Source organism: Anolis sagrei, chromosome 12, assembly GCF_037176765.1.
Source record: "Anolis sagrei isolate rAnoSag1 chromosome 12, rAnoSag1.mat, whole genome shotgun sequence".
Taxonomy (NCBI): Eukaryota; Metazoa; Chordata; class Lepidosauria; order Squamata; family Dactyloidae; genus Anolis; species Anolis sagrei.
In genome coordinates, this window is record NC_090032.1 from 15,022,183 (window position 1) to 15,035,990 (window position 13,808).

At 43.4% G+C, this 13,808-nt stretch overlaps 1 protein-coding gene across 10 annotated transcripts in view; it reads left to right on the top strand.

Annotated features, from left to right (window-relative positions):
* MARK2 (microtubule affinity regulating kinase 2) overlaps nt 1–13,808 on the top strand; it is a 220,298-nt gene that overhangs the window by 150,070 nt on the left and 56,420 nt on the right. For all 10 annotated transcript variants that reach the window (XM_060758466.2, XM_067472467.1, XM_067472466.1 and 7 more), the window contains exons 4-5: nt 8,440–8,488; nt 13,547–13,612. In XM_060758466.2, coding sequence (XP_060614449.2) covers nt 8,440–8,488; nt 13,547–13,612 — 115 coding nt within the window. The remainder of the gene's footprint in view (nt 1–8,439; nt 8,489–13,546; nt 13,613–13,808) is intronic.

Consider the following 13,808-nt stretch of genomic DNA (forward strand, 5'->3'; position numbering starts at 1 on the left):
ACCAACAGAAAATTCTATGTTTTCTGATGGTCTTTGGTGACCCCTCTGATACCCCCTCGCGACCCCCACAGGGGTCCCGACCCCCAGCTTGAGAAGCACGGTTCTAGAGGCATTTCTCCTGACGTTTCGCCTGCATCTATGGTAGGCATCCTCAGAAGTAGTGAGGATGCTTGCCATAGATGCAGGTGAAACGTCAGGAGAAATGCTTCTAGAACATGGCCCTATAGCCCGAAAAAACCCACAAGAACCTAGTGATTCCAGCCATGAAAGCCTTCGACAATACTTTGAAGCCATTGTTCCTTGTCCTAGTCTCCAGGGCAGCAGAAAATAAACTTGCTCCCTCCTCTCTATGACTTCCTCTCACATACTTATACATGGCTACCATGTCTCCTCAGCCTTCTCTTCTGAAGGCCAAACATGCCTAGCTCTTTAAGCCGCTCCTCTTAGGGCTTGTTCTCCAGACCCTTGATCATTTGAGTCGCCCTCCTCTGGACACATTCATAGAATCGTAGAATCAAAGAGTTGGAAGAGACCTCATGGGCCATCCAGTCCAACCCCATTCTGCCAAGAAGCAGTAATATTGCATTCAAATCACCCCTGACAGATGGCCATCCAGCCTCTGCTTAAAAGCTTCCAAAGAAGGAGCCTCCACCACACTCCGGGGCAGAGAGTTCCACTGCTGAACGGCTCTCACAGTCAGGAAGTTCTTCCTCGTGTTTAGATGGAATCTCTTTTCTTGTAGTTTGAAGTTTGAAGCCATTGTTCCGCGTCCTAGTCTCCAGGGCAGCAGAAAACAAACTTGCTCCCTCCTCCCTATGACTTCCTCTCACATACTTATACATGACTACCACGTCTCCTCTGAGCTTTCTCTTCTGAAGGCCAAACATGCCTAGCTCTTTAAGCCGCTCCTCTTAGGGCTTGTTCTCCAGACCCTTGATCATTTCAGTCGCCCTCCTCTGGACACATTCATAGAATCATAGAATCAAAGAGCTGGAAGAGACCTCATGGGCAATCATCCAGTCCAACCCCATTCTGCCAAGAAGCAGGAATATTGCATTCAAAGCACCCCTGACAGATGGCCATCCAGCCTCTGCTTAAAAGCTTCCAAAGAAGGAGCCTCCGCCACACTCCGGGGCAGAGAGTTCCACTGCTGAACGGCTCTCACAGTCAGGAAGTTCTTCCTCGTGTTCAGATGGAATCTCTTTTCTTGTAGTTTGAAGTTTGAAGCCATTGTTCCTTGTCCTAGTCTCCAGGGCAGCAGAAAACAAACTTGCTCCCTCCTCCCTATGACTTCCTATCACATACTTATACATGGCTACCATGTTTCCTGTCAGCCTTCTCTTCTGAAAGCCAAACATGCCTAGCTCTTTAAGCCGCTCCTCTTAGGGCTTGTTCTCCAGACCCTTGATCATTTGAGTCGCCCTCCTCTGGACACATTCATAGAATCATAGAATCAAAGAGTTGGAAGAGACCTCATGGGCCATCCAGTCCAACCCCATTCTGCCAAGAAGCAGGAAAATTGCATTCAAAGCACCCCCGAGAGATATCTATCTAGCCTCTGCTTAAAAGATTCCCAAGAAGGAGCCTCCACCACACTCCAGGGCAGAGAGTTCCACTGCTAAACGGCTCTCACTGTCAGGAAGTTCTTCCTAATGTTCAGATGGAATCTCCTTCCTTGTATCCTTTCTCCTTTCTTCATTGTTTGAGTCGACAGTGCTCTCTGGATGTCGTTGAACTACAAGTCCAAAACTCAACATCAATGCTCACTAAACCTTTCCAATATTTTCTGTTGGTCATGGGAGTTCTGTGTGCCAAGTTGGGTTCAATTCCATCATTGGTGGAGTTCAGAATGCTCTTTGATTGTTTTATCACCCTTGACAGATGGCCATCCAGCCTCTGCTTAAAAGCTTCCAAAGAAGGAGCCTCCACCACGCTCCGGGGCAGAGAGTTCCACTTGTCAATATCTCTCTTCAATTATGAAGAATTGGACACAAGAGCTCAGTTTGCATTTTTTTTTTTCTATAACAACTGCGCATCCTTCCGGATCAACAGGGCAGCTTTGGATCCTTTCCGTTTTGCAGGATTTGGAGTTTTTCTTTGCAGGGCATCTTGGCCCTTCCTCTCGGCGGTTGGTTCCTTCTTCCTGCTCACAAGAGCGCAGAGAAGAGGCACTTGATTGAAAGCTGGAGCCTCCATCTCCCCCACTTATTTCCTTTTTTGTAACACGCTGCTCAGTCAATCGCAAGGTAGCCCGCCTCTCATCGCTCCCCAAATGCTCCTTCTGCTGTTCCCACTGCAGGCGCAGGGATGGTGTAGGCGTCGTGAGCACATGGCTTCCTCCACAGGAGCTTCAAGGATGAGTCTCCCTTTCCCTCCCATGAGCTGCTATTGCTGTCTCTCTCTCTCTCTAAATGGGTTGCGCACACACACTCCACCTCCAAGGCTTACACGTTGCCTGCTTCTTTCCCTCTTCAAGATGACAGATAGGAAACTGGCATTTTTTGCACAATTACACCTGGGGCAACTCTCACTCTTGGCAGGTGTGGGCATGCCATGTGCTTGCCATGCTTAACCTCTTGCTGGTAAGGAGTTGTGTTGCATGGATTTCAGTCTTCTCAGAGCACCGTCAAGCCCAAAGAAAGAACGACACTCTGAAAACAGGGGAATTCCAGACATGAAACAATCAGGGCCACACCTGGAATATTGTGTCCAATTCTGGGCACCACAATTCAAGAGAGATATTGACAATATTGATATTGGAGCTCCCGGTGGCGCAGTGGGTTAAAGCACTAAGCTGCTGAGCTTGTTGATCGAAAGGTCGCAGGTTCGATTCCGGGGAGCGGCGTGAGCTTCCGCTGTCAGCCCTAGCTTCTGCCAACCTAGCAGTTCGAAAACATGCAAATGTGAGTAGATCAATAGGTATCGCTCCGGCGGGAAGGTAACGGCACTCCATGCAGTCATGCCGGCCACATGTCCTTGGAGGTGTCTATGGACAACGCTGGCTCTTCGGCTTAGAAATGGAGATGAACCCCACACCCCAGAGTCAGACATGACTGGACTTAATGTCAGGGGACTACCTTTACCTTATTGACAACCTGGAATGTGTCCAGAGGAAGGTGACTAAAATGATCAAGGGTCTGGAGAACAAGCCCTATGAGGAGCGGCTTAAGTCACAGGGAGGAGGGAGCAAGCTTGTTTTCTGCTTCCTTGGAGACTAGGATGCGGAACAATGGCTTCAAACTACAAAAGAGGAGATTCCATCTGAACACAAGGAAGAACTTCCTGACTGTGAGAGCTGTTCAGCAGTGGAACTCTCTGCCCCGGAGTGTGATGGAGGCTCCTTCTTTGGAAGCTTTTAAGCAGAGGCTGGATGGCCATCTGTCAGGGGTGATTTGAATGCAATATTCCTGCTTCTCGGCAGAATGGGGTTGGACTGGATGGCCCATGAGGTCTCTTCCAACTCTTTGATTCTGATATTTATTCTGATACGATATTTTAATGATTGTATGTGTGCGCCCGGTGGCGCAGTGGGTTAAAGCACTGAGCTGCTGAGCTTGTTGATCGAAAGGTTGCAGGTTCGATTCCGGGGAGCGGCGTGAGCTTCCGTTGTCAGCCCTAGCTTCTGCCAACCTAGCAGTTCGAAAACATGCAAATGTGAGTAGATCAATAGGTACCGCTCCGGCGGGAAGGTAACGGCACTCCATGCAGTCATACCGGCCACATGACCTTGGAGGTGTCTATGGACAACGCTGGCTCTTCGGCTTAGAAATGGAGATGAGCACCACACCCCAGAGTCAGACATGACTGGACTTAATGTCAGGGGACTACCTTTACCTTATTGACAACCTGGAATGTGTCCAGAGGAGGGTGACTAAAATGATCAAGGATCTGGAGAACAAGCCCTATGAGGAGCGGCTTAAAGAGCTGGGCATGTTTAGCTTGAAGAAGAGAAGGCTGAGAGGAGACATGATAGCCCTGTATAAATATGTGAGAGTTGACAAGCTGGAATGTGTCCAGAGGAGGGCGACTGCAACGATCAAGGATCTGGAGAACAAGCCCTATGAGGAGCGGCTTAAAGAGCTGGGCATGTTTAGCCTGAAGAAGAGAAGGCTGAGAGGAGATATGATAGCCATGTATAAATATGTGAGAGGAAGGCACAGGGAGGAGGGAGCAAGCTTGTTTTCTACTTCCTTGGAGACTAGGGCGCGGAACAATGGCTTCAAACTACAAGAGAGGAGATTCCATCTGAACATGAGGAAGAACTTCCTGACTGTGAGAGCCGTTCAGCAGTGGAACTCTCTGCCCCGGAGTGTGGTGGAGGCTCCTTCTTTGGAAGCTTTTAAACAGAGGCTGGATGGCCATCTGTCAGGGGTGATTTGAATGCAATATTCCTGCTTCTTGGCAGGGGGTTGGACTGGATGGCCCATGGGGTCTCTTCCAACTCTTTGATTCTATGATTCTATGATTCTAGGGCCAGCTGACACCTCCCAACAAAGGACACCTCCCAACAAAGGACCCCCCAAGCAGGAAGCAAATCAGACCTTGAAGCTGCAAGGCTATGCAATGCTAATCAATGTTCCATTGCCCAATCTCCCAGTGTTTTAAAATTTTAATTTTTCCCCTTAAATTTGGCCCTGCCCCATGTAATTCTGTGTGTTTAATGTCCGATTTTATACTGCTGTCTCGCTTATTATATTGGTTTTGCACTTTATGTTTTTTATTTTTTAGTTCTGTTATGAGCGTCCTAGTCTTCAGGGCAGCAGAAAACAAACTTGCTCCCTCCTCCCTGTGACTTCTTCTCACATATTTATACATGGCTATCATGTCTCAGCCTTCTCTTCTTCAGGCTACACATGCCCAGCACTTTAAGCCGCTCCTCATAGGGCTTGTTCTCCAGACCCTTGATCATTTTAGTTGCCCTTCTCTAGACACGTTCCAGCTTGTCAATTCTCACATATTTATACATTGCTATCATGTCTCCTCTCTGCCTTCTCCTTCAGGCTAAACATGACAAGGTCTTTAAGCCGCTCCTCATAGGGCTTGTTCTCCAGACCCTTGATCATTTTAGTCGCCTTCCTCTAGCGACTTGGTTAGACCACATGTGGAATACTGTGTCCAATTCTGGGCACCACAATTGAAGGGAGATGTTGACTTTAAACTGGAATGTGTCCAGAGGAGGGTGACTGAAAGGATACGAGAGACGGGGTATTCTTAGTGGTGGCTCCTCGACTCTGGAACTCTCTCCCAAATGAAATTAGATCAGCACCCTCCCTCCTGGCATTCAGAAAAAAGGAAAACATGGCTATAGGATCAAGCCTTTGGCCAATAAGCTATACAAGGAATTATTAGGAATAATTTTTTGGATTATGTGATTCTAATGTTTATACTAGCTGTCTCCTGCCATGCATTGCAGTGGCCCAGTCTGGTGACCTGGAAAATACATAGAAAGTGTTGGTTTCTAATATATGTAATTTCTTTATGCTTGTGTTGATGTAGAGATTGTCTGGTTGGCCGACTCTGGAATATGCAACATATAATTGTCCTTGTTTAGGGGTCCCTTTCACATCTATCATACTATGTGTATGCATGTTTGTGTGAATAATGTCTATCTATATCTGTGGCTGGATGGCTCTTTGTCAGGAGGGCTTTGATTATGTTTTCTTGCCCTGGTGAAGGGAGTTGGACTGGATGGTCTTAATTATTTTCTGTTGGTCATGGGGTTTCTGTGTGGGAAGTTTGCCCCAATTCTGTCGTTGGTGGGGTTCAGAATGCTCTTTGATTGTAGGTGCTCTATAAATCCCAGTAACTACAACTCCCAAATGTCAATGTCTATTTCCCCCATACTCCACCTGTGTACATATTTGGGCATCTGGAATATTTGTGACAAGTTTGGTCCAGATCCATCATTGTTTGATTCCACAGTGCTCTCTGGATGTAGGTGAACTACAACTCCCAAACTCAAGTCAATGCCCACCAAACCCTTGTAGTGTTTTGTGTTGGTCATAGGAGAGTCCTGTGTGCCACGTTTGGTCCAATTCCATCATCAATGGAGTCCAGAATGCTCTTTGATCGTAGGTGAACTATAAATCCCAGCAACTACAACTCCCAAATGACAAGCTCATTGTTTTTTAGTGATGTTCACCCCTGGGTTAGTAGGTGTCTTATGGCCAAATTTGGTGGCAATTCGTCCAGTGGTTTTTGAGTTCTGTTAATCCCACAAACGAACATTACATTTTTATTTATATAGACTAGCTGTACCCGCCACACATTGCTGTGGCTAACTTTCCCTCCCTCTTTCTCTCCTTCTTTCCCTCCTTCCTTTGCTCCCTCCCTCCCTCCCTCCCTCCCTCCCTCCCTTCCCTTTTTTTCTTTCTTTCTCTCCTTCCTTCTCTACTTCTTTCCTTCCTCTCTTTTTCTTTTCCTTCCCTTTTTTCTCCTTTCTTCCTTCTCTACCTCTTTCCTTCCTTTGCTTTTTGCTTCCATCCTTCCTTATGTCTTTCCTTCTTTCCTGCCCTCCCTCTTTCTCTCCTTTCTTCCTTTCTACCTCTTTCCCTCCTTCCATCGCTCCCTTTCCTTCTTCCTTCCTTCTCTACCCCTTTCTTTCCTTCCCCCCTTTTTCTTTTCTTCTTTCACTTTTCTTCCTTCTCTACCTCTTTCCTTCCTTCTTCTGCTTTTTGCTTCCATCCTTCCTTCTGTCTTTCCTTCCCTCTCTCTTTCTCTCCCTTCTTTCTTCGCTCCCTCTATTCCTTTCCTATTTTCCTTTCCTTCTCTCCTTCCTTCCTTCTCTACCCTTTTCTTTCCTTCCCTTTTTCCCCTTTCTCACCTTTCTTCCTTCTCTACCTCTTTGCTTCTATGCTTCCTTCTCCTTCCTTCCTTCATTCTTTCTCCCCTTCCTTCCTTCCTTCCTTCTTTCTCCCTTCCTTCCTTCCTTCCTTCCTTCCTTCCTTCTTACTTTCTCCCCTTCCTTTGTTCCTTCCTTCCTTCTTACTTTCTCCCCTTCCTCCCTTCCTTCCTCCCTTCTTACTTTCTCCCCTTCCTCCCTCCCTTCCTTCCTCCCTTCCTTCCTTCCTTCCTTCCTTCCTTCCTTCCTTCCTTCCCTTCCTCCCTTCCTTCCTTCCTTCCTTCTTACTTTTTTCCTTCCTTCCTTCCTTCCTTCCTTCTTACCTTCAACGCCTCTGGTGTTGCTGCAAGAAGGTTCTCCATTGTGTCATTGTGTATGTGGCAGGGCTCAGGTTGCATTGCAGCAAGTGGTCAGTGGTTTGCTCTTCTCAACACTCGCATGTTGTGGATTCCACTTTTCTCCCCTTCCTTCCTTCCTTCCTTCCTTCCTTCTTTCTCTCCTTCCTTCCTTCCCTTCCTCCCTTCCTTCTCTACCTTTTTGCTTCTATGCTTCCTTCTCCTTCCTTCCTTCCTTCCTTCCTTCCTTCCTTCCTTCCTTCCTTCCTTCTTACTTTCTCCCCTTCCTTCCTTCCTTCCTTCCTTCCTTCCTTCTTACTTTCTCCCCTTCCTTTGTTCCTTTCTTCCTTCTTACTTTCTCCCCTTCCTTCCTTCCTTCCTTCCTTCCTTCCTTCCTTCTTACTTTCTCCCCTTCCTTTGTTCCTTCCTTCCTTCTTACTTTCTCCCCTTCCCTCCTTCCTTCCTTCCTTCCTTCCTTCCTTCCTTCCTTCTTTCTCTCCTTCCTTCCTTCCCTTCCTCCCTTCCTTCTCTACCTTTTTGCTTCTATGCTTCATTCTCCTTCCTTCCTTCCTTCCTTCCTTCTTTACTTTCTCCCCTTCCTTTGTTCCTTTCTTCCTTCTTACTTTCTCCCCTTCCTTTGTTCCTTCCTTTCTTTGTTCCTTACTTTCTCCCCTCCCTCCCTCTTCCTTCTTCCTTTCTCCCCTCCCTCCCTCCCTCCCTCCCTCCCTCCCTCCCTTCCTTCCTTCCTTCTCCTCTTCCTTCCCTCCCTCCCTCCCTCTTCCTTTTTTTCTCTATCATCATTTAGCATTTTATCATTTAGCTTTGGGGGGGGGGGGGGTTAAGTCCTTTCCATTTTTGGGGGGGGGGTTATGAGTGATGGTCACTCATTGGTCTGTTAGGGGTGTTGTGTCCAAATTTTGTGTCATTTCGTCCAGTGGTTTTTGAGTTCAGTTAATCCCACAAACGAACATTACATTTTTATTTATATAAATTAACATGTTTTTAACTCCACGTTTTAACGTTTAAATGTCGTTACATGTTATGATCTAATCCATAGTTATTGTTGGTTTGTGTTGGGTATCATATGTATGTGAGGCATTAAATTTTGCCATAAATACGTGGGAAACCGCTTTGAGTCCTTGGGGTGAGAAAAGCGATATACAAGCGAAGTAAATAAATAAATCGAATGGACCCTGTGATTTCTGACTACAGCTATCAGAGCCTATTTGTGTCTGACGCCACTGTTTTCCATTCTTTCTTCAGCTTTTCCGGGAAGTGCGAATAATGAAGGTCTTGAATCATCCCAATATAGGTAAGATCTCAATGGCTAGAGAGGCCCTTTCCTTCAGTAATTTCTTTATCTCCCTTTCTTCCCTTGACTTTCAGTGCTTCCTTTGCAAACAAAGGGTCATTCTAAATCCCTATAGTGGCCTTCCCCCAACCCCATGCTCTTTGGATGGACTGGGCACTAACCACCATCATCCCCATTTATTTATCGTGTCAGGGGCAAAGTTGTATTGCATTTTTAACTAACAAACAAACAAACAAAACACAAAGTTTGCAAGCTTGGTAGTTGATTAGATGTCCTTTGACCAGTATCTAGCCACTTGGAGTGCCTCTGGTGTTGCCGTAAGAAGGTCCTCCATTGTGCATGTGGCAGGGTTCAGATTGCATTGCAGCAGGTGGTCTGTAGTTTGCTCTTCTCCACACTCGTATGTCGTGGATTCCACTTTGTGGCCCCATTTCTTAAGGTTGGCTCTGCATCTTGTGGTGCCAGAGCGCAGTCTGTTCAGCGCCTTCCAAGTCGCCCAGTCTTCTGTGTGCCCAGGGGGGAATCTCTCATTTGGTATCAGCCTGGGTTTGAGCCTGCCACTTTTGGACTCTCGCTTGCTGAGGTGTTCCAGCGAGTGTCTCTGTAGATCTTAGAAAACTATTTCTTGATTTAAGTCATTGACATGTTGGCTGATACCCAAACAGGGGATGAGCTGGAGATGTCACTGCCTTGGTCCTTTCACTATTGGCAGATATCAGGTGGTGCAATATCGGCTAAACAGTGTAATTTCTCCAGTGGTGTAGGGCGCAGACACCCCGTGATAATGCGGCATGTCTCATTAAAAGCCACATCCACTGTTTTAACGTGGTGAGGTGTGTTCCACACTGGGCATGCGTACTCAGCAGCAGAGTAGCAGAGCGCAAGGGCAGATGTCTTCACTGTGTCTGGTTGTGATCCCCAGGTTGTGTCAGTCAGCTTTCGTATGATATTGTTTCTAGCGCCCACTTTTTGCTTGATATTCAAGCAGTGCTTCTTGTAGGTCAGAGCACGGTCCGGAGTGACTCCCAGGTATTTGGGTGCGCTGCAATGCTCCTTCCCAGGTCATCCTCAGAGTTTGGGATGTTTGTCTGTTCTTAAGGTGAAAAGCACATGTCTGTGTTTTAGATGGGTTAGGAGTCAGCTGGTTTTCTCTGTAATAGGCAGTAAGAGCGCCTAGAGCTTTGGAGGGTTTCTGTTCAAACATCTCAAAGCTCCTTGCTTGAGCGGTGATGGCACGATCATCAGCATAGATGAAGCTCTCTGTCCCTTCTGGCAGTGGCTGGTCATTTGTGTAAATGTTGAACATGGATGGAGCAAGCACGCTCCCCTGAGGCAAGCCGTCCTTATGTTTCCGCCATCTGCTTCTCTGGCCCTGGAACTCAACAAAAAAGCTTCTGTTTTGTAGCAGGTTTCCTATGAGGCAGGTGAGATGGTAGTCCTTTGTGATACTATACATTTTTCTCAGGAGAAGGTGGTGGTTTACAGTATCATAAGCCGCTGACAGGTCTATCCCCAGATAGCATAGGAATGACTGAGGCAAATAAGAGTTGCAGTGCAACACATTTGGAGAGCATCAGACTGGAAAAGACTGCCCTACAGCTTTAGTTCTTGCATGGTAATTATTGTTAAGGCCTTTAAAGTTAGCAGTCATTATATGTTAGTGAATTCAAAAAATTAATTAACGAATACATCCGAAGATCTGAAAAACTCTCCCTTGGCTTATAATGGTGTAGTGAGGGAGAGAGAGAGACTATTTCTTTATTTAAGAAAAAACTCTTTACTTTTATACTGATTCAGTTTCTTCTTTTATATTAGCTGGGACTTTCTGTGTGTTGTTTAACCTTTGTACAGACAATGAGACACTCTTCTGTATAACCAAGTAACACAGTTTATTTATAACTTCTGGCTCCAACGCTTGTAGTTACATTTGTGTTTTGTTGCAATCTTGAGGCTTACAGTCAGTATAATATACTTGGTTTACTTTTTTGAAATAGACTTTCAATGTTTCACATTCACAAACATGTTACTTGCTTTACACACTCTTGACTGAAATTATTTTCTGACTAAAGCACCACAAGCTTTCTTTATGTTCCTATAACTTCATCTCTATTTAACTAACGGCTTCTATATATCAGAAGTCTTTAACACATCTTCATAACTGCTTATTTCTAACAGGAGTTCTTAACTCTTTTCTCTCACAGAAGTTCCTAACTGTCTCTCACAAACAGGAATCCCTAACTCTTCTCACAAACAGCAATTCCTAACTCACACTTTTGACTCTCTAACTCCCTATTTTTAAAACCTTGACTCCGCCCCTTCAGAATGTTTAGCTCTGCTCTTCCCAACTGTCATTTTGGCCTAGCAATCTTTTCAAATCCTGGGCCTACGCTAATCTGCATATGACCAATCGGCTTCCATATGCAAATAAATCTTATCTCTGCTGTTGCTACCCTGTCTGTGCCTATTCTTCCCTATCTGCCATATGTAAACATAGAGCTATACACCAAAAATTTAATATAGAGTAGCAATTTCGCTACAAATGGGATCAAGTTGGGCAGCAAAACCTGGAGGCCATTGCTTGCAATCTGTGATCTATTTCTCTCTCTCCTCTTCCCCTCCCTGAATAGTGTGTTTTCCTTTCTGCTTCTGCTCTGCTTCTCCTCCCAAGCTAGAATGTTTTGAAAAGGGAGAGGATGGGGAGAGAAACCTTTGCAAATCAGGAATACCCTTTCATCTTATCAAAGCATTTTCCCCTTAAATATTGGTTAATCTCTCCTACAGATATATAGGCATTTCACCCTGCAAGCCTTTGCAATCCCTATGTACCTATATATCTGTATCTGTCTATATACATTAATTTTATATGTGATTTTCCCGTCATATGTTTGCAAGTCTTTGTAAATCCTATATACATATCGATATTGAGAGATTTCCATGTACCTGTATATCTCTATCTATATATACATTATTTTATATATGAATTTTCCCCTCACATGTTTGTAGGTCTTTGCAAATCCTATATACATAGAGATATCTAGAAATTTCCATGTGCTTATATATCTGTATGTATACATTATTTTTATATATGAATTTTCCGCTCACATATTTGCAAGTCTCTGCAAATCCTATATAGAGATAGATATCTATAAATATATAGAGGTACCTATATATCTGTACATCTGTGTATATATAAAAATAATTTTATATATGAATTTTCCCCTCACATGTTTGCAAATCTTTGCAAATCCTATATAGATATAATTATCTATATATAGGGAGATGTCCAGATAAATAGATGTGAATATAGATATGTAGGGCTTGCAAATATTACAGGGGGAAGTGCACATACAAATATATATAGAAAGTCTCAATAGATGTGTGTGTGTATAGAACTTTCAAATATTGCATGGGAAATGCAGAAACACAGACATATATATAGAGAGGGGGGGGGGATATCTAGATAGATATAAACATAGATATATAGGGCTTGCAAATATTACAGGGGGAAAACACACATACAAATATATATAGACATGTCTAGATAGACGTGAATATAGATATAGGGCTTGCAAATATTACAGGGGGGATACACACACACAAATATATATAGACATGTCTAGTTAGATATGAATATAGATATATACAACTTGCAAATATTATAGGGGGAAATGCACACACAAATATATATAGACATGTCTAGATAGATATGAATATAGATATATAGGGCTTGCAAATATTACAGGGGGAAATGCACACAAAAATATATAGATATGTGTAGATAGATATGAATTTATAGATATAGATATATAGGGCTTGCAAATATTACAGGGAAAATGCACACACAGACATATAGAGAGAGATGTCTAGATAGATATAAACATAGATATATAGGGCTTGCAAATATTGCAGGAGGGAAATGCACACACAAATATATATAGACATTTTTAGATATGAATTTAGATATATCGATATATAGGGCTTGCAAATATTACAGAGAAAATGCACACAGACATGTAGAGAGAGATGTCTAAATAGATATAAACATAGACATATAGGGCTTGCAAATATTGCAGGAGGGAAATGTATACACAAATATATAGAGAAATGTCTAGATAGATATGAATATAAATATAGAGGGCTTGCAAATATTGCAGGGGAAATGCACACAGAGAGAGAGATATATATAGAGGTGTCTAGATAGATATAAACATAGATATATAGGGCTTGCAAATATTGCAGGAGGGAAATGCACACACAAATATATATAGGCATGTTTCGATAGATATGAATTTAGATATATCGATATATAGGGCTTGCAAATATTACAGGGAAAATGCACACAGACATATAGAGAGAGATGTCTAGATAGATATAAACATAGACATATAGGGCTTGCAAATATTGCAGGAGGGAAATGTATACACAAATATATAGAGAAATGTCTAGATAGATATGAATATAAATATATAGGGCTTGCAAATATTGCAGGGGAAATGCACACACCGAGAGAGAGATATAGAGGTGTCTAGATAGATATAAACATAGATATATAGGGCTTGCAAATATTGCAAGAGGGAAATGCACACACAAATATATATAGACATGTTTAGATAGATATGAATTTAGATATATCGATATATAGGGCTTGCAAATATTACAGGGAAAATGCACACAGACATATAGAGAGAGATGTCTAGATAAACATAGATATATAGGGCTTGCAAATATTGCAGGAGGGAAATGTATACACAAATATATTGAGAAATGTCTGGATAGATATGAATATAAATATATAGGGCTTGCAAATATTGCAGGGGAAATGCACACACAGATATATATATATATAGAGGTGTCTAGATATAAACATAGATATATAGGGCTTGCAAATACTTCAGGAGGAAAATGCACATATAGAGAAAGAGGATTTGCAACTTTTTCAGGGGGAAATGTGTATGTGAAATGATTATATATAATTATAGATCTATATCTAGCTCTGCATTGTTTATATAGGCATTGAATGTTTGCTGGAAGCTGGCCTTCTGTCTGTTTGTCTTGCAGTTAAATTATTTGAAGTCATAGAAACAGAGAAGACACTGTACCTCGTCATGGAGTATGCCAGTGGAGGTAAGTGTTTGTTTTCAAGGCTATTCAAAGACCTGTTGCAGGAACGATCCTTATTCTGGGAGCCAGTTTGGTGGCTCCAAAGGCTGTGACTTTATAAGCCAGGTCTCACAACTAGCTTCTAGTTTTCCTTTGTTGATAATTCGGAAGAGGGATAGGTGGGGTAGTTGATACAGGCCGATCTGGAAAAGTGACTATG